The 21720-nt window shown below is 36.4% G+C and overlaps 5 protein-coding genes across 7 annotated transcripts; 4 read left to right on the top strand and 1 right to left on the bottom strand.

The window, feature by feature from the left end:
* The first annotated feature begins 107 nt into the window (after window positions 1-107).
* On the top strand, window positions 108-4309 carry LOC132940362 (histone H1A, sperm-like). 2 transcript variants are annotated; one of them, XM_061007911.1, is made up of 3 exons: window positions 108-1380; window positions 1456-1571; window positions 4191-4309. In XM_061007911.1, the coding sequence occupies exon 1, from the start codon at window positions 190-192 to the stop codon at window positions 802-804; it is 615 nt and encodes a 204-aa protein (XP_060863894.1). In that variant the 5' UTR covers window positions 108-189; the 3' UTR covers window positions 805-1380; window positions 1456-1571; window positions 4191-4309. The 2 variants fall into 2 exon arrangements, with proteins under 2 accessions (XP_060863894.1, XP_060863893.1); XM_061007910.1 differs by having other exon boundaries at window positions 108-1571.
* Window positions 4310-6288: 1979 nt separating this feature from the next.
* Window positions 6289-6669, bottom strand: LOC132940658 (histone H2B-like). The gene has a single exon (XM_061008369.1). The coding sequence runs from the start codon at window positions 6667-6669 to the stop codon at window positions 6289-6291; it is 381 nt and encodes a 126-aa protein (XP_060864352.1).
* Window positions 6670-6753: 84 nt separating this feature from the next.
* LOC132940379 (histone H2A-like) lies at window positions 6754-7506 on the top strand. The gene has a single exon (XM_061007933.1). The coding sequence runs from the start codon at window positions 7083-7085 to the stop codon at window positions 7458-7460; it is 378 nt and encodes a 125-aa protein (XP_060863916.1). The 5' UTR covers window positions 6754-7082; the 3' UTR covers window positions 7461-7506.
* Window positions 7507-12474: 4968 nt separating this feature from the next.
* Window positions 12475-16680, top strand: LOC132940361 (histone H1A, sperm-like). Of its 2 annotated transcripts, XM_061007909.1 has the most exons (3): window positions 12475-13747; window positions 13823-13938; window positions 16562-16680. In XM_061007909.1, exon 1 carries the CDS (start codon window positions 12557-12559, stop codon window positions 13169-13171), a length of 615 nt encoding a protein of 204 aa, XP_060863892.1. In that variant the 5' UTR covers window positions 12475-12556; the 3' UTR covers window positions 13172-13747; window positions 13823-13938; window positions 16562-16680. The 2 variants fall into 2 exon arrangements, with proteins under 2 accessions (XP_060863892.1, XP_060863891.1); XM_061007908.1 differs by having other exon boundaries at window positions 12475-13938.
* A 2521-nt stretch (window positions 16681-19201) lies between these two features.
* LOC132940382 (histone H2A-like) lies at window positions 19202-19879 on the top strand. Its single transcript, XM_061007936.1, has one exon. The coding sequence runs from the start codon at window positions 19456-19458 to the stop codon at window positions 19831-19833; it is 378 nt and encodes a 125-aa protein (XP_060863919.1). The 5' UTR covers window positions 19202-19455; the 3' UTR covers window positions 19834-19879.
* Window positions 19880-21720: the final 1841 nt, after the last annotated feature.

Below are 21720 nucleotides of genomic sequence, written 5' to 3' on the forward strand. Positions count from 1 at the left end.
CCCGTTGAGATATTGTGAAAAACGATTGTACAACCGTAGCTCGGACGACGACGCGAATCACACTGGTTTACTAGTTGGCACGGTGCACTGTATATATTTACACATTTTTTAACCCGTTTGGTATCACCGCAGTGAACAGGCGAATCATCCATCGTTTTTAATATTTACTTGAACAATATCATCATCAACATGACAGACACCGTCGCTACAACTCCGGCTCCAGTCGCCGCATCGCCGGCCGCGAAGAAGTCTCCTGCCAAGAAGAAGTTGTCGGCTTCTAAAGTCAAGAAGACCGTTGCGTTGCACCCGACCACCGCCGTGATGGTCACGTCGGCCATCAAGGAGCTCAAGGAGAAGAAAGGTTCGTCGTTACCGGCCATCAAGAAATACTTGGCCGCCAACTACAAAGTCGATCCCGCCAAGCTGGCGCCTTTCATCAGGAAGTTTTTGAAAGCCGCCGTCGCCAACGGTACCGTCGTCCAGACCAAGGGAACCGGCGCTTCGGGACACTTCAAGTTGCCCGTCGCCGAGGTCAAGCCGAAAAAGGCCGTTGTAGCCAAGAAGAAGAAATCCATCGTCAAAAAAGTCAAAGCCGCCGGAACACCGAAGAAGAAGAAGCTCGTAGCCGCCAAGAAACCCGCGGCGGGTGAACCAGCAGCCAAAAAAGCGAAAAAGGCCGCTGCGACGAAACCCAAGGCGACTACACCAAAGAAGGCCCCAGCCAAAGCGAAAAAGCCGGCCGCCGTCAAACCCAAATCGAAGAAAACTCCGATCAAGAAAACCGCAGCTCCCAAAAAGAAGTAGTGCGGTAGTAAAATACTATCCCCTCTTCCTTCCTTAAAACGGTCCTTTTCAGGACCACCAATTTTATGACTCGCACTTCTCTCAATAAATATATTTCATACATTTACAGTAAGCTGTGTACGATTGTATTACGCGTGATTTAGAAAATAATATTTTATAAAGTCCGTTCGCGTGTTTGGTCGTTTCAGACTATGGACGGGTGAAACGTACCCAGTTGCAGTTTGATTATATTGCAATCGATCAAAATGAAAACATCGGTTACAATTATTGTTAAGGAATTCCCAAATTCAATATTATTTATAACCGACTAATAATAACATTTAATTACGTCGAGATACTATTGCCCGTATCGGTATTTCTATAGGTTTTTCATTGATGAGTTATTTTTAGAATGTTTTTACCAAATTCCTCGTGACCCGCACAATGGTTATTAACGATATGAATATTATTTATTATCAAATTATAATGTTATATTTATATCGCCTGTGACAATCGCCAATTGTGTTGACGTTCAAATAATTCAATCGAACAAAAATAATAAACCGAGACGTGAATAGAAAGACAAGTCGTTAAGCAGTAAATAATATAACTTAAACTCGCACATTTCGTTACGTTCGGGTTATTTTCATCAAATATTTCGATACTTTCAAGTTTCAGTTCGGAGCGGGACAAAGGCAGCTGTTTCTTCGGCGGCGGACATCTGAACGTCTGGTCCTTGATACATATGACACAGCTCTACGTTTCGTCGGAAGAGTCCGTGTTTACGCGTAAGTTTGTTTTTATTTTATTTTGCTGCTCAAATTTACCATTTTAGACTTGAATTGAATTAAATATTTATCGACACGGACAATTTGCTAACTCGGTGACGTATAAACGATTTATAAAAATAACATCATTTTAATTACATTAAGTTTAAAGAATTTGCAATTGTTTCCAAAATACCGCCGTGTCTAGTGCAACTGCCTTCAATAAATGAGTAGATCAACTGAATGTTACCGAAAAAATCAAATGTTATTCTATTTTCTCTCCCAACTGAATCTACTAAAATCAAATTGAGACAATGAACAAAGAACGCTTTATCATTTTTCTTTTTGAATTTAGCTTGAACTCCGTTTACACTTCCCGACATTGTTGCTGCACCATCGAAGCACATTGATAAAACAGATTCCCATTTTACCTTCCCGTATTTATTGTATGATTTCGGTAAAGTACGATTAAGACGAGATTTATTGATAAAGTCTGCCTCGTTAAAATTTCGGGTAGAAACAATGTAAAATACTGACAATACTTACTTTTGAAGTTTTAAAACATCTTAAAAAGGCCCTTCTCAGGGCCACCATTTTTTTCTATACATCGTTTATAACCCAAAGTAATGATAACTCACTGCTGAACACTTGGTTGGAATACGATACTAACACGGAAATAGTCCGTTCTAGTTATTTGGTGGTAACAAACGTAAAGATAATTAACAATTTGTTTAAGATAACAACAGCACATTAGTGAACATAAAAACGCGCAGAATATAAATTATTACGCACCCGTTGCGTTTATGACATTATGAAGCTTTATCTTTGGCATCATCATCTGTCCAGTAATTTACTTTATTTTTTTTTTAAAATCTCGCTGACGATAGTTCATAAATACTAAACGAATAGTAATATTATAACGTTTCAAATATAATATCGTTTCCAAGTTCAATGTTCGGTAAATATTTTAATATGGTTGTATTTAAAATCTCCCATTTTATACCATAGTCGTTAACAACATCATTTATTGCATTAAAAATAGTCTGCGGATCAGTTGACATTGTTCTGTTCATACCTACAAACTGCTCCACTGGACATTTTTGTACATCATCAAAATACCTTGAAACTATTGATAGCTGTTCGTGGTGTCCGAAATCGCTTGTCTCGTCAGCAATAATTGATATTTTTTATTTTCAATTTTAAGTTTTAACTGATTTTTTAGAAACTTGACTTATTGGATATAATTAGATCGTTTTGAATTATATCACTACAATAAGTCGCGTTTTTTGGACCTAATTCTAAGTGAGATTTAAGAAGAGGATCATATTTGGCCAAAAGTGTAACAACATCTTTGAACAGACCTTTATCGTAACTACTTTCCTTCTCATTTTTTCCTCGGAATGAACGTCCACCAATACAAAGAGGAGTTATATCAATTAAGCGTTGCATGATTTGTCTATTTTTTAATATTTGCTGTTCTTTTTGACTATGTATAAGTTCTCTCTCTTCATCTAAAACTATATCTATTGGATTTAAATGCAAAAAGTTTGTTAATGAAGTTATGGTATTTAAATGAGTGTGTTTGAGGTTTGGTGTGCTTTAAATTTAGTTGTAGCTAGTTTTCAATCATTAAATCCAACTTTTGAATGCGCAGAATCTGTATAGCCGGCATTTATTCCTGAAGAATTGGTGAACATCCGACAGGGAAAACAAAAAGCTCTATCTAGTTTCACACTGTACTCAAGCCAATTGAATAATTATTCATACCAAGATTTATTAAAGCACCGCAATCTATCTCCAAACATTGTTCGTGGATACGATTTAAGTTTGGGTTGAAATGGGCCTCGAACAACCCTATATTTACGTTCTAACTGGGATGCCGGTAATAAATTAGCAGGATCATCAGGATCTAAAATGTTCAGAATTCATGCATAAGATGAACAATTTAAATTTAGTACACAATACTTACTCGGTTTGATCATTTAATGTTTAAAATTGTACAACTTGTTTTCTTAGTAAATAACAACATTTAAATAATATGAAGTATCGACAAACATAAAGACACAACATTGATCAACACAAATATTATCAGTTAGGTATACCTAATAAAACTAATTAGTAAAAAGGTTTATTGGTTAATGGTTACTGCAAAAGCAAAAAATTACAATATTTATTTACCTAATATACATAATAAAAAGTCAACTACAAAACATAGACCCAACATGGTTCAAAATGTATATATTTGCTCGTGTGGCATAAAACCTAACCTAACCATATTTTAAATAATATATCTTAAACGGTAAAATATAATTTAACTTTGTAAAAATATATATGCCTTTGCACTTAGTAGCCTGGACCGGTCTGCCACCAAACACTGAACACAATTAATAGTAAACCTAACATAGCACATAGACAAAACTAACAAATTATTATTACCTATTACAATATTATTTCTATCCATCATAAGGATATACATATAAGTTATAAATTAAACGTTTAACTAGATACAATGCGTCTATAAACACAGTCTAGAACTGAACACAAACAGCCAACATATACAAACATTAATACATTATTAAAATAATATTGTAAGTAAATACCCAACAGCTCATGTACAGTATTTGACTCGAACTTTTTCAGATTCTTCAACCGTATGACTGCAGTGTGTCAATGGGACTGGATCATCTGGATCATTGTCACCTAAATTAATAAAATGAATATTGTTAATTCATAAGTAAAATAAAACAGCTTACATAGTATGCATAGACAATATTATTAAAATAATGAAAAGGGCCGTTTTGGTTGAGTAATGATATTTCAAAACGAGAGATTTATTTGGGGCTGGTGTACTTGGCCACAGCCTTAGTTCCTTCACTGATGGCATGAAATATATATATATATATATATAATATTTATGACACATCTCTACGTTTCGTCGGAAGAGTCGGTGTTTACGCGTAAGTTTGTTTTAATTTTATTTTGGTGCTCAAATTTACCATTTTAGACTTGAATTGAATTAAATATTTATCGACACGGACAATTTGCTAACTCGGTGACGTATAAACGATTTAAATGATAATAACATTTTAATTACGTCGGTACATTATTGCTTGTATCGGTATTTCTATAGGTTTTTCATTGATGATTTATTTTTAGAACGTTTTTACCAAATTCCTTGTTATCGACGGTAATAGCTGCTATTAATGATACGAATATCCATCGTATTTATAGTATACTATTATATGTTTTGCCATATACATCATAGGGACCGATAAAATCCTTAAATAACCGGACACCGAATTTTTTTTTTCACCCGACTATTTGCTGAAAAATATGGTTGAATCAGCGTTTGACGACACTCAGCTGATGTTCAGAACTTCACGCATTACCTACGTCATGTATTTTAAAATTTCATTCGAGTTTATTATTCAATAACAACCAATTTTTCTTGAGCCCTTATCAGTGTCACCAATGTATATGTCACCAGTAAAATATTACTACATATTTCAATGATACGTTTTGTGAAATTGTAAATTTTGCACGTTGTAATTTTGTGTTATTTAGCTACACCTATTATCTATAGGTTTTGAGGTTAAAAAAAAAATCTAATAAAATTCGAAATTTACTTGTACCTATAAATAGCTCAAAAAGAGTAAAAATATTTTAATAATAATATTGTAAGATGTGTGGAAAATATAAATAAAAATATAATTTTTTTATCATAAATAAAATAAAATGTCATCTTGCCACCTGGGATATTATGATAATGTTATAATAAAAATTAAAAAAAACCCTTTTTTTAATGTTAAAAATATTACAATGCCGTTGTCGTACTTTTGGTACAACCGTGGCACTTGAACCAGAATTTGGCGGATGGTCATTTTTGTTATTTGGATGGACTATATTATTTAATTTGGATAACTGTCGGGAATCGAATAATTCAACAGTGCAACAATATCCACGAGACCACGACGTATAAAACATACATTATAATTATACACGACACTAGCAGCCGATTATCGTCTGTTTATTTATAGATACTTTTGTCCCGCGTTCTGGGGAAGTTTGATGAATAGGTACGCCATTTACCGAGTAAACATTGACATTGTTATAAATATATTTTTATTACTGATAGTCGATAAATAAACAATAATTATCCAGGATTCTCGGTGTTTATATGGCTTCAATTACGTAAGATACCGATTGTACCTAATTAAAAACCCGAAAGACCCATGTTGACATTACAGTCTGGTTAGGTATAGCTATTACTCACAGTCGCTCAAATATATATTAACGTTAATTTTTTCATTACCACGGATCGACCGACAGTTAAATAATAATAATGAAATTTGCCGTGCCCATAAGATTGGTTATTTTTAGCATGTTTTTGCCGAATCTCGTGTTTTCGACGGTAAAACCCGCACAACGTCTATTAATATCCATCGCATTTATAATAATACACACGATATTATATCATTCTATCAAAGAAGAACTCGATGTTTTAGTAAATTTCTCACGTAACCGGACGGCATTTTTTTTTCGTTGTTTTCTTTTTTAATTATCCCGATAATCACGCAGTGCTCCCCGCTCTGTACACACTGCAAATGTTCAAAATATTCTACGTGCGATAGTTTTAGTTCAAAAATAATGGTTGTTAGAGAACAGAAATTTTATAGCGATTGGTGGCCCTGAAAAGGGCCGTTTTAGTTGAGTAATGATATTTCACAAAACGGGAGACTTATTTGGAGCTGGTGTACTTGGTCACAGCCTTGGTTCCTTCACTGACGGCGTGCTTGGCCAATTCACCGGGCAACAAGAGTCGGACGGCAGTTTGGATTTCCCGGCTGGTAATGGTCGAACGTTTGTTGTAGTGGGCCAGACGACTGGATTCGGCGGCGATGCGCTCGAACAGGTCGTTGACGAAGCTGTTCATGATGCTCATGGCTTTGGACGAGACTCCGGTGTCGGGATGTACTTGTTTCAACACTTTGTAGATGTAGATTGCGTACGATTCTTTCCTCTTGGGCTTGCGCTTCTTGTCGGACTTGGCGATGTTCTTTTGTGCCTTGCCGGACGACTTCTTCATTGCTTTGCCCGCCGATTTTCCTCCTGGAGCCATTTCGAATAGTTGTAAATAGAAAACTTGTTGACGACTGAAACGTTGTGTACTGAGTGATGATTTGGCAGTACATCACTGGGGGTATATATTACCAAACCCAAGCGACATGCCGTTCGTTTATTGGTGTAAAAACCCACAGTGATGACGATATAAATAGAATCGTCGATTTGTCCATAACAACGGAAAATAGAAGTTTCTCTACGAGTACGTTTCACGGTTATGTCGAACGAAAACCACAACGTTTGGTAATGAAAGTCAACCGAACGGTGTGACGTAGTATCGTAGTGTTGTTATCTCTGTCCAATCACAGAATTGCTATCCACAATTTTACTATATATACGAAAATTTCAGGCGAATCGCACATCAGTCTCATTTAGTATCGAATCTGAACCATTCCAAGCACAATTACAATCATGAGCGGACGCGGCAAAGCAGGAAAATCGAAGGGAGGCAAATCCAAGACCAGGTCGTCCCGCGCCGGACTCCAGTTCCCGGTCGGTCGTATCCATCGTCTGTTGAGAAAAGGAAACTACGCCGAACGTGTCGGAGCCGGAGCACCGGTATACCTGGCCGCCGTCATGGAGTACTTGGCAGCTGAAGTTTTGGAGTTGGCCGGTAACGCCGCCCGTGACAACAAGAAGTCTCGTATCATCCCCAGACATTTGCAATTGGCCATCAGGAACGACGAGGAGTTGAACAAATTGTTGTCCGGAGTAACCATCGCTCAAGGCGGTGTGTTGCCCAACATCCAAGCCGTGCTCTTGCCCAAGAAGACCGAGAAGAAGGCCTAACTTTGCTACCTTACCCTACAAACACAGTTTAAAACGGCCCTTTTCAGGGCCACCAAAATTAAAACAAACGGTCCGTCCGAATTTTTTTCCAGCAGATACACTAGATTGTGTTAGTACTACACGTGTAGCTGTCGTTGCTTTCAGATTTTTAAGCGAATGCCTTGAAATTTTTCAATCGAGATCGGGCACGATTTTACATTAAATATACTTGGATAACGATTCTGAAGGGCCTTAATTCCATTTCCTTCATATTTCGAGGAAGAAGCCGTCACTTGTGGGTGGCCTTAAACCTTAAAAATCGTATTAAAAAATTATCCCATCGAATTACTATGGGTACACCGTCAACATAAGCTGGCTCGTCGTCAAACGAATGTTTAGAATTAAACGCTGATTTTACTCAAATACGGCTACGCTGACCACTGGCGGCTTACAAAACAACCGTTTTTATTAAAAAATTATATTTTTTATCCTTATAATTTTTTAAGTTTTTTACTTTTTTTATACAACATAGTGTTTTTTAATTTTATATTCCAAAGCAGAATATTTTTCTTAGTATTTCGACACATAGAAGTGGACAAACATTTCGCGGGGTAACCCCGTACCACTCCACTCCGCTCATCTAAACTTTAAATACTTATAACTCATAAACTACTCGTCCCAAATTCGATTTTCATGTATCGAAATACCAAGTAAAATACTCTGCTTTGGAATATAAAATTAAAACCCTATGTTGTCATACAAAAAAGTGAAAAACTTAAAAAATTATAAGGATAAAAAATACAATTTTTTAATAAAAACGTTGTTTTATAAGCGATTTGAAACGATGTAAAAAAATATTTACACTTTATGAAATATTGGTTGTTGTTTGATAAAAGAATCGCCCGGTGTTAACTGTAAGTAGACCAAAATATTTTAAAGCCTCACAATGACGATTGTTCACTTTTGGTCTGATTGTGACATTAAAAATAAGCTAGTTATGTTGTATAATTTGACAAGACGTCAATCAAATAAACCCGGAAATGAATATAGCACGAATTATCGAGGTAATCAGATGATTGACAATTAAACAATGAAATACAAAATATATTCTAAAGTATGTTGTTCTAAAAATATTCTAATAGGTATCTGTTTTCGGTTATTTGGGAAATGACGACGCGATAAAGTATCGCGATTAGTACTTAACTGTATTGTAAATACCGTGATGCGGGTATTACCGTCGATAACAAGACATTTGTAAAAACATTCTAAAAATAACCCCTTTGTATGGTTTCCATTATTATGCGTTGTTGTCTGTCGATCCGTGGTAATGAAAATATTAACATCAACACGTGAACGACTGACGAAAGTTATACCTAACCATATTATACCCGTCTACAATGTCAACATGGGTCTTTCGGAATTTTTAATTAGATACTATCGGTGTTTTACTTAATTGAAGCCATGTAAACACCGAGAATCCTGGATAATTATTGTTTATTGATCGATAATCGGTAATAAAAATCTCAATGTTTACATGGTAAATGGCGTACACCTATTTATCAAACTCCGCGGGAAATCTTGACAAGAGTATCCATAAATAAACAGACGATAGTCGGCTGGTAGTGTCGTGTATTATGTAACGTCGTGGTCTCGTGGAGATTGTCACACCGTTGAATTATTCGATTCCCCATCTCATAATTTTGGCCTGGGTTGTTTATTTATCATTCTCCTATTTTGTAAAATCTGTACAACAATAATAATAATATACTGCCGCTAGCGCAATATTCACAATCACTATTCGTGCCCATCGCCAGACTATAATTACGTTTTGGTGGCCCTGAAAAGGGCCTTTTTAAGGTATGATAACTAATGACGATGATCAAGTTAAGCACGTTCACCGCGGATACGACGGGCCAACTGGATGTCCTTTGGCATGATGGTGACACGCTTGGCGTGGATCGCGCAAAGATTGGTGTCTTCGAACAGACCTACCAAGTATGCCTCGCTGGCTTCTTGCAACGCCATGACGGCGGAGCTCTGGAAACGCAGGTCGGTCTTGAAGTCCTGGGCGATCTCGCGCACTAGACGTTGGAACGGCAATTTGCGGATCAAAAGTTCTGTGCTCTTCTGATAACGACGGATTTCACGGAGGGCAACGGTTCCCGGACGGTAACGATGTGGTTTTTTCACTCCTCCGGTGGCGGGTGCGCTCTTACGTGCGGCTTTGGTGGCCAACTGTTTCCTGGGCGCCTTTCCGCCGGTGGATTTACGAGCTGTCTGCTTGGTACGTGCCATTGCGCTGCTGGATTAGATTGTTCTGAGTTGGTGTGCAAAACGTGGATGTCGGACGACTGATGTGGTTCGAACACACTGTCGACCGGTATATATACGTAAATGGGAACAGTATGCGTCGTCCTCATTGGACGATGTTTAACGTTTAGAATTTTAGCGGCGGGGGTGGGGGGATAACCGGTCATGGTTCCGATTGGTGGTTCGGTGTCGAGAGAAACGGTTAAAAGGGACTGCGACCTGAAGAAAAGTATCAGTCAACGTTCAGTTCACATCCGAGCAAGTTGTCCAACACTATTTCCAACATTCAAAATGACAGGACGAGGCAAAGGAGGAAAAGGTCTGGGAAAAGGAGGCGCGAAACGTCATCGTAAAGTGCTCCGTGATAACATCCAGGGAATCACCAAGCCCGCTATCCGTCGGTTGGCTCGCCGAGGCGGTGTTAAACGTATTTCCGGTTTGATCTACGAAGAGACCCGCGGAGTTCTGAAGGTATTCCTGGAAAACGTGATCCGTGACGCAGTCACATACACCGAGCACGCCAAGAGGAAGACCGTCACCGCCATGGACGTCGTGTACGCTCTCAAACGACAAGGTCGTACTCTGTACGGTTTCGGAGGTTAAATACTTGCTTCTGAAGTTTAAAAACATCTTAAAAAGGCCCTTTTCAGGGCCACCATATGACCATAGTATATCGTTTATAAAACCTTAGAATAAAAGAAAACATTCCGTTCAAGTTGGTTATATTCGGTGGCGACAATGATAATTCCCAATTTGTTTAAGAAAACACGCGGAATAACGTTCCGAATATAATAGATTATCCATAATATTGTTCTTTGAACGTTTTTCCATGATTACAATTGAAATACTACCCTAAGTCAAAACATAGAAATAACCGTTACGTTGGTAACCGTAATCTTGTTATGATATTATTGCGGGACTTTGAATTCAATATTACAAAAAAAGCTTCAAGAAATATATTTTTCGAGTCAATCATTGCTTCTTCCAGCCCAGGATAATGTTGTAATATTAATTGCTTAATCGAGTTCTAAAGCTATTATTCTAATGATATTATCGAATAAATTGCTGCCTGGTTTGGTTTGGTGATCAGTTGATTATTTTTTGTGAATTCCAGTGGTGATTTACTATTTCACTACGTCATTCGTTACGTGAACCTACCATGAATAAGCCACGAGGTTTTTGTTTAATGATTTATTTTTAGAATGTTTTTTTTTTTCGAATTTCATTGTATACATTATAATTGTTATATATTGCAAGAAACATCGGTTCCCATAATATGATAGAGTAACCATGATGACCATGTATAATAGTATAGGTACTATAAACACGATAGATATTCATATTATTAATAGCCGTTGTGCGGGTATTACCGTCGATAACAAACAATTTGGTAAAAACATTCTAAAAATAACTCACCAATGAAAAACCTCATAGAATGATATTGAGAATACTGGCAAAAAGGGTGTCCAAAAACGTAGAAAATGTAAATTATTGTTGTAAGAACTAAAATTCAGAAAATTAGTTTCTATAGAAATACCGGGACGGGGAATAATAATAATATCTCGGCGTAATTAAATGTCATTATAAGTTAAATCATTGATGCGGTTATAAATAAAATTTCATTTGGGAAATTCTTAATTATAATCCATGGTTTTATTTTAACTAATTACAACGAAACTTCGAATTAAAATATTAATTGAGGGCATTGCGTGAATTTTTTCATGTACTTTATCACTTGTAAGACGGAGACAACAATTAATGCGTGTACGTACAGGCCACGACGTTGCGCAGGTGAACTGTAAACAATTCACGTTCATTTTTTTACTTTTTTTTTTTTACTTTTCGTCTATCCAGATATAACGCGATGAGACTCCTGAACACTTATTTGCAGTTGTTAATACGATTACTTGTCTTGAGGTCGATCAGCACACGTTTTAAGATTATTTATTTATTTTATTTGAATTTTAAAAATTTTGGAAAATATTAAATATTTAAACAAAATCGATAGGAGTTTAGGAACGAGAAAATGTGTTGTTATCGATCTCAAGTAAATATATTAGTGTATTCAAATCAGTTTTCAAAAGTCTCATCACGTTATCCGGTCCATCGGTAGGTCTGACAAAAAGTGCATACAAATGAACATAAATTGTTGCAAATTTGCACTGAGTTTCGACCGAAGTCCTCTGACAATGTGTTATTATAATTGTGTATTCAACATGATTTCGGTTAAGTACGATGAAGACGAGATTTATTGATAAAGTCTGCCTCGTTAAAATTTCAGGTAGAAACGCCGGTGACACCGTGCCGTAGCAGAGTCCTAAAACCTTCATATTCGAACAGCCACTGTTCGTCGGAAAATCGGTCGATTGGAAATCTGCAAATTCTATGGTCTCGGGAAACTCGTGGAGAATTCATCCAAAATATTTTTGTCAATTTTCGACTGGTTTCAGTCATACGACAGACCTTCAAATACGGTTTACGAAAACGCGGTCGGAAGTGTGGAAATAACGACTCGTGGTGGTTTCGTGGTACTGGGTGGCGATGCAATAATCATTGGCGATCGTTTAGAATTTAGTTAGCTTTCCAAAAAGTTCAAAGCCAGATTTTTACCACCATTTCCCGTTGAGATATTGTGAAAAACGATTGTACAACCGTAGCTCGGACGACGACGCGAATCACACTGGTTTACTAGTTGGCACGGTGCACTGTATATATTTACACATTTTTTAACCCGTTTGGTATCACCGCAGTGAACAGGCGAATCATCCATCGTTTTTAATATTTACTTGAACAATATCATCATCAACATGACAGACACCGTCGCTACAACTCCGGCTCCAGTCGCCGCATCGCCGGCCGCGAAGAAGTCTCCTGCCAAGAAGAAGTTGTCGGCTTCTAAAGTCAAGAAGACCGTTGCGTTGCACCCGACCACCGCCGTGATGGTCACGTCGGCCATCAAGGAGCTCAAGGAGAAGAAAGGTTCGTCGTTACCGGCCATCAAGAAATACTTGGCCGCCAACTACAAAGTCGATCCCGCCAAGCTGGCGCCTTTCATCAGGAAGTTTTTGAAAGCCGCCGTCGCCAACGGTACCGTCGTCCAGACCAAGGGAACCGGCGCTTCGGGACACTTCAAGTTGCCCGTCGCCGAGGTCAAGCCGAAAAAGGCCGTTGTAGCCAAGAAGAAGAAATCCATCGTCAAAAAAGTCAAAGCCGCCGGAACACCGAAGAAGAAGAAGCTCGTAGCCGCCAAGAAACCCGCGGCGGGTGAACCAGCAGCCAAAAAAGCGAAAAAGGCCGCTGCGACGAAACCCAAGGCGACTACACCAAAGAAGGCCCCAGCCAAAGCGAAAAAGCCGGCCGCCGTCAAACCCAAATCGAAGAAAACTCCGATCAAGAAAACCGCAGCTCCCAAAAAGAAGTAGTGCGGTAGTAAAATACTATCCCCTCTTCCTTCCTTAAAACGGTCCTTTTCAGGACCACCAATTTTATGACTCGCACTTCTCTCAATAAATATATTTCATACATTTACAGTAAGCTGTGTACGATTGTATTACGCGTGATTTAGAAAATAATATTTTATAAAGTCCGTTCGCGTGTTTGGTCGTTTCAGACTATGGACGGGTGAAACGTACCCAGTTGCAGTTTGATTATATTGCAATCGATCAAAATGAAAACATCGGTTACAATTATTGTTAAGGAATTCCCAAATTCAATATTATTTATAACCGACTAATAATAACATTTAATTACGTCGAGATACTATTGCCCGTATCGGTATTTCTATAGGTTTTTCATTGATGAGTTATTTTTAGAATGTTTTTACCAAATTCCTCGTGACCCGCACAATGGTTATTAACGATATGAATATTATTTATTATCAAATTATAATGTTATATTTATATCGCCTGTGACAATCGCCAATTGTGTTGACGTTCAAATAATTCAATCGAACAAAAATAATAAACCGAGACGTGAATAGAAAGACAAGTCGTTAAGCAGTAAATAATATAACTTAAACTCGCACATTTCGTTACGTTCGGGTTATTTTCATCAAATATTTCGATACTTTCAAGTTTCAGTTCGGAGCGGGACAAAGGCAGCTGTTTCTTCGGCGGCGGACATCTGAACGTCTGGTCCTTGATACATATGACACAGCTCTACGTTTCGTCGGAAGAGTCCGTGTTTACGCGTAAGTTTGTTTTTATTTTATTTTGCTGCTCAAATTTACCATTTTAGACTTGAATTGAATTAAATATTTATCGACACGGACAATTTGCTAACTCGGTGACGTATAAACGATTTATAAAAATAACATCATTTTAATTACATTAAGTTTAAAGAATTTGCAATTGTTTCCAAAATACCGCCGTGTCTAGTGCAACTGCCTTCAATAAATGAGTAGATCAACTGAATGTTACCGAAAAAATCAAATGTTATTCTATTTTCTCTCCCAACTGAATCTACTAAAATCAAATTGAGACAATGAACAAAGAACGCTTTATCATTTTTCTTTTTGAATTTAGCTTGAACTCCGTTTACACTTCCCGACATTGTTGCTGCACCATCGAAGCACATTGATAAAACAGATTCCCATTTTACCTTCCCGTATTTATTGTATGATTTCGGTAAAGTACGATTAAGACGAGATTTATTGATAAAGTCTGCCTCGTTAAAATTTCGGGTAGAAACAATGTAAAATACTGACAATACTTACTTTTGAAGTTTTAAAACATCTTAAAAAGGCCCTTCTCAGGGCCACCATTTTTTTCTATACATCGTTTATAACCCAAAGTAATGATAACTCACTGCTGAACACTTGGTTGGAATACGATACTAACACGGAAATAGTCCGTTCTAGTTATTTGGTGGTAACAAACGTAAAGATAATTAACAATTTGTTTAAGATAACAACAGCACATTAGTGAACATAAAAACGCGCAGAATATAAATTATTACGCACCCGTTGCGTTTATGACATTATGAAGCTTTATCTTTGGCATCATCATCTGTCCAGTAATTTACTTTATTTTTTTTTTAAAATCTCGCTGACGATAGTTCATAAATACTAAACGAATAGTAATATTATAACGTTTCAAATATAATATCGTTTCCAAGTTCAATGTTCGGTAAATATTTTAATATGGTTGTATTTAAAATCTCCCATTTTATACCATAGTCGTTAACAACATCATTTATTGCATTAAAAATAGTCTGCGGATCAGTTGACATTGTTCTGTTCATACCTACAAACTGCTCCACTGGACATTTTTGTACATCATCAAAATACCTTGAAACTATTGATAGCTGTTCGTGGTGTCCGAAATCGCTTGTCTCGTCAGCAATAATTGATATTTTTTATTTTCAATTTTAAGTTTTAACTGATTTTTTAGAAACTTGACTTATTGGATATAATTAGATCGTTTTGAATTATATCACTACAATAAGTCGCGTTTTTTGGACCTAATTCTAAGTGAGATTTAAGAAGAGGATCATATTTGGCCAAAAGTGTAACAACATCTTTGAACAGACCTTTATCGTAACTACTTTCCTTCTCATTTTTTCCTCGGAATGAACGTCCACCAATACAAAGAGGAGTTATATCAATTAAGCGTTGCATGATTTGTCTATTTTTTAATATTTGCTGTTCTTTTTGACTATGTATAAGTTCTCTCTCTTCATCTAAAACTATATCTATTGGATTTAAATGCAAAAAGTTTGTTAATGAAGTTATGGTATTTAAATGAGTGTGTTTGAGGTTTGGTGTGCTTTAAATTTAGTTGTAGCTAGTTTTCAATCATTAAATCCAACTTTTGAATGCGCAGAATCTGTATAGCCGGCATTTATTCCTGAAGAATTGGTGAACATCCGACAGGGAAAACAAAAAGCTCTATCTAGTTTCACACTGTACTCAAGCCAATTGAATAATTATTCATACCAAGATTTATTAAAGCACCGCAATCTATCTCCAAACATTGTTCGTGGATACGATTTAAGTTTGGGTTGAAATGGGCCTCGAACAACCCTATATTTACGTTCTAACTGGGATGCCGGTAATAAATTAGCAGGATCATCAGGATCTAAAATGTTCAGAATTCATGCATAAGATGAACAATTTAAATTTAGTACACAATACTTACTCGGTTTGATCATTTAATGTTTAAAATTGTACAACTTGTTTTCTTAGTAAATAACAACATTTAAATAATATGAAGTATCGACAAACATAAAGACACAACATTGATCAACACAAATATTATCAGTTAGGTATACCTAATAAAACTAATTAGTAAAAAGGTTTATTGGTTAATGGTTACTGCAAAAGCAAAAAATTACAATATTTATTTACCTAATATACATAATAAAAAGTCAACTACAAAACATTGACCCAACATGGTTCAAAATGTATATATTTGCTCGTGTGGCATAAAACCTAACCTAACCATATTTTAAATAATATATCTTAAACGGTAAAATATAATTTAACTTTGTAAAAATATATATGCCTTTGCACTTAGTAGCCTGGACCGGTCTGCCACCAAACACTGAACACAATTAATAGTAAACCTAACATAGCACGCACATAGACAAAACTAACAAATTATTATTACCTATTACAATATTATTTCTATCCATCATAAGGATATACATATAAGTTATAAATTAAACGTTTAACTAGATACAATGCGTCTATAAACACAGTCTAGAACTGAACACAAACAGCCAACATATACAAACATTAATACATTATTAAAATAATATTGTAAGTAAATACCCAACAGCTCATGTACAGTATTTGACTCGAACTTTTTCAGATTCTTCAACCGTATGACTGCAGTGTGTCAATGGGACTGGATCATCTGGATCATTGTCACCTAAATTAATAAAATGAATATTGTTAATTCATAAGTAAAATAAAACAGCTTACATAGTATGCATAGACAATATTATTAAAATAATGAAAAGGGCCGTTTTGGTTGAGTAATGATATTTCAAAACGAGAGATTTATTTGGGGCTGGTGTACTTGGCCACAGCCTTAGTTCCTTCACTGATGGCATGAAATATATATATATATATATATATAATATTTATGACACATCTCTACGTTTCGTCGGAAGAGTCGGTGTTTACGCGTAAGTTTGTTTTAATTTTATTTTGGTGCTCAAATTTACCATTTTAGACTTGAATTGAATTAAATATTTATCGACACGGACAATTTGCTAACTCGGTGACGTATAAACGATTTAAATGATAATAACATTTTAATTACGTCGGTACATTATTGCTTGTATCGGTATTTCTATAGGTTTTTCATTGATGATTTATTTTTAGAACGTTTTTACCAAATTCCTTGTTATCGACGGTAATAGCTGCTATTAATGATACGAATATCCATCGTATTTATAGTATACTATTATATGTTTTGCCATATACATCATAGGGACCGATAAAATCCTTAAATAACCGGACACCGAATTTTTTTTTTCACCCGACTATTTGCTGAAAAATATGGTTGAATCAGCGTTTGACGACACTCAGCTGATGTTCAGAACTTCACGCATTACCTACGTCATGTATTTTAAAATTTCATTCGAGTTTATTATTCAATAACAACCAATTTTTCTTGAGCCCTTATCAGTGTCACCAATGTATATGTCACCAGTAAAATATTACTACATATTTCAATGATACGTTTTGTGAAATTGTAAATTTTGCACGTTGTAATTTTGTGTTATTTAGCTACACCTATTATCTATAGGTTTTGAGGTTAAAAAAAAAATCTAATAAAATTCGAAATTTACTTGTACCTATAAATAGCTCAAAAAGAGTAAAAATATTTTAATAATAATATTGTAAGATGTGTGGAAAATATAAATAAAAATATAATTTTTTTATCATAAATAAAATAAAATGTCATCTTGCCACCTGGGATATTATGATAATGTTATAATAAAAATTAAAAAAAACCCTTTTTTTAATGTTAAAAATATTACAATGCCGTTGTCGTACTTTTGGTACAACCGTGGCACTTGAACCAGAATTTGGCGGATGGTCATTTTTGTTATTTGGATGGACTATATTATTTAATTTGGATAACTGTCGGGAATCGAATAATTCAACAGTGCAACAATATCCACGAGACCACGACGTATAAAACATACATTATAATTATACACGACACTAGCAGCCGATTATCGTCTGTTTATTTATAGATACTTTTGTCCCGCGTTCTGGGGAAGTTTGATGAATAGGTACGCCATTTACCGAGTAAACATTGACATTGTTATAAATATATTTTTATTACTGATAGTCGATAAATAAACAATAATTATCCAGGATTCTCGGTGTTTATATGGCTTCAATTACGTAAGATACCGATTGTACCTAATTAAAAACCCGAAAGACCCATGTTGACATTACAGTCTGGTTAGGTATAGCTATTACTCACAGTCGCTCAAATATATATTAACGTTAATTTTTTCATTACCACGGATCGACCGACAGTTAAATAATAATAATGAAATTTGCCGTGCCCATAAGATTGGTTATTTTTAGCATGTTTTTGCCGAATCTCGTGTTTTCGACGGTAAAACCCGCACAACGTCTATTAATATCCATCGCATTTATAATAATACACACGATATTATATCATTCTATCAAAGAAGAACTCGATGTTTTAGTAAATTTCTCACGTAACCGGACGGCATTTTTTTTTCGTTGTTTTCTTTTTTAATTATCCCGATAATCACGCAGTGCTCCCCGCTCTGTACACACTGCAAATGTTCAAAATATTCTACGTGCGATAGTTTTAGTTCAAAAATAATGGTTGTTAGAGAACAGAAATTTTATAGCGATTGGTGGCCCTGAAAAGGGCCGTTTTAGTTGAGTAATGATATTTCACAAAACGGGAGACTTATTTGGAGCTGGTGTACTTGGTCACAGCCTTGGTTCCTTCACTGACGGCGTGCTTGGCCAATTCACCGGGCAACAAGAGTCGGACGGCAGTTTGGATTTCCCGGCTGGTAATGGTCGAACGTTTGTTGTAGTGGGCCAGACGACTGGATTCGGCGGCGATGCGCTCGAACAGGTCGTTGACGAAGCTGTTCATGATGCTCATGGCTTTGGACGAGACTCCGGTGTCGGGATGTACTTGTTTCAACACTTTGTAGATGTAGATTGCGTACGATTCTTTCCTCTTGGGCTTGCGCTTCTTGTCGGACTTGGCGATGTTCTTTTGTGCCTTGCCGGACGACTTCTTCATTGCTTTGCCCGCCGATTTTCCTCCTGGAGCCATTTCGAATAGTTGTAAATAGAAAACTTGTTGACGACTGAAACGTTGTGTACTGAGTGATGATTTGGCAGTACATCACTGGGGGTATATATTACCAAACCCAAGCGACATGCCGTTCGTTTATTGGTGTAAAAACCCACAGTGATGACGATATAAATAGAATCGTCGATTTGTCCATAACAACGGAAAATAGAAGTTTCTCTACGAGTACGTTTCACGGTTATGTCGAACGAAAACCACAACGTTTGGTAATGAAAGTCAACCGAACGGTGTGACGTAGTATCGTAGTGTTGTTATCTCTGTCCAATCACAGAATTGCTATCCACAATTTTACTATATATACGAAAATTTCAGGCGAATCGCACATCAGTCTCATTTAGTATCGAATCTGAACCATTCCAAGCACAATTACAATCATGAGCGGACGCGGCAAAGCAGGAAAATCGAAGGGAGGCAAATCCAAGACCAGGTCGTCCCGCGCCGGACTCCAGTTCCCGGTCGGTCGTATCCATCGTCTGTTGAGAAAAGGAAACTACGCCGAACGTGTCGGAGCCGGAGCACCGGTATACCTGGCCGCCGTCATGGAGTACTTGGCAGCTGAAGTTTTGGAGTTGGCCGGTAACGCCGCCCGTGACAACAAGAAGTCTCGTATCATCCCCAGACATTTGCAATTGGCCATCAGGAACGACGAGGAGTTGAACAAATTGTTGTCCGGAGTAACCATCGCTCAAGGCGGTGTGTTGCCCAACATCCAAGCCGTGCTCTTGCCCAAGAAGACCGAGAAGAAGGCCTAACTTTGCTACCTTACCCTACAAACACAGTTTAAAACGGCCCTTTTCAGGGCCACCAAAATTAAAACAAACGGTCCGTCCGAATTTTTTTCCAGCAGATACACTAGATTGTGTTAGTACTACACGTGTAGCTGTCGTTGCTTTCAGATTTTTAAGCGAATGCCTTGAAATTTTTCAATCGAGATCGGGCACGATTTTACATTAAATATACTTGGATAACGATTCTGAAGGGCCTTAATTCCATTTCCTTCATATTTCGAGGAAGAAGCCGTCACTTGTGGGTGGCCTTAAACCTTAAAAATCGTATTAAAAAATTATCCCATCGAATTACTATGGGTACACCGTCAACATAAGCTGGCTCGTCGTCAAACGAATGTTTAGAATTAAACGCTGATTTTACTCAAATACGGCTACGCTGACCACTGGCGGCTTACAAAACAACCGTTTTTATTAAAAAATTATATTTTTTATCCTTATAATTTTTTAAGTTTTTTACTTTTTTTATACAACATAGTGTTTTTTAATTTTATATTCCAAAGCAGAATATTTTTCTTAGTATTTCGACACATAGAAGTGGACAAACATTTCGCGGGGTAACCCCGTACCACTCCACTCCGCTCATCTAAACTTTAAATACTTATAACTCATAAACTACTCGTCCCAAATTCGATTTTCATGTATCGAAATACCAAGTAAAATACTCTGCTTTGGAATATAAAATTAAAACCCTATGTTGTCATACAAAAAAGTGAAAAACTTAAAAAATTATAAGGATAAAAAATACAATTTTTTAATAAAAACGTTGTTTTATAAGCGATTTGAAACGATGTAAAAAAATATTTACACTTTATGAAATATTGGTTGTTGTTTGATAAAAGAATCGCCCGGTGTTAACTGTAAGTAGACCAAAATATTTTAAAGCCTCACAATGACGATTGTTCACTTTTGGTCTGATTGTGACATTAAAAATAAGCTAGTTATGTTGTATAATTTGACAAGACGTCAATCAAATAAACCCGGAAATGAATATAGCACGAATTATCGAGGTAATCAGATGATTGACAATTAAACAATGAAATACAAAATATATTCTAAAGTATGTTGTTCTAAAAATATTCTAATAGGTATCTGTTTTCGGTTATTTGGGAAATGACGACGCGATAAAGTATCGCGATTAGTACTTAACTGTATTGTAAATACCGTGATGCGGGTATTACCGTCGATAACAAGACATTTGTAAAAACATTCTAAAAATAACCCCTTTGTATGGTTTCCATTATTATGCGTTGTTGTCTGTCGATCCGTGGTAATGAAAATATTAACATCAACACGTGAACGACTGACGAAAGTTATACCTAACCATATTATACCCGTCTACAATGTCAACATGGGTCTTTCGGAATTTTTAATTAGATACTATCGGTGTTTTACTTAATTGAAGCCATGTAAACACCGAGAATCCTGGATAATTATTGTTTATTGATCGATAATCGGTAATAAAAATCTCAATGTTTACATGGTAAATGGCGTACACCTATTTATCAAACTCCGCGGGAAATCTTGACAAGAGTATCCATAAATAAACAGACGATAGTCGGCTGGTAGTGTCGTGTATTATGTAACGTCGTGGTCTCGTGGAGATTGTCACACCGTTGAATTATTCGATTCCCCATCTCATAATTTTGGCCTGGGTTGTTTATTTATCATTCTCCTATTTTGTAAAATCTGTACAACAATAATAATAATATACTGCCGCTAGCGCAATATTCACAATCACTATTCGTGCCCATCGCCAGACTATAATTACGTTTTGGTGGCCCTGAAAAGGGCCTTTTTAAGGTATGATAACTAATGACGATGATCAAGTTAAGCACGTTCACCGCGGATACG

The sequence above is a fragment of the Metopolophium dirhodum genome, chromosome 3 (assembly GCF_019925205.1).
Source record: "Metopolophium dirhodum isolate CAU chromosome 3, ASM1992520v1, whole genome shotgun sequence".
Lineage (NCBI taxonomy): Eukaryota > Metazoa > Arthropoda > Insecta > Hemiptera > Aphididae > Metopolophium > Metopolophium dirhodum.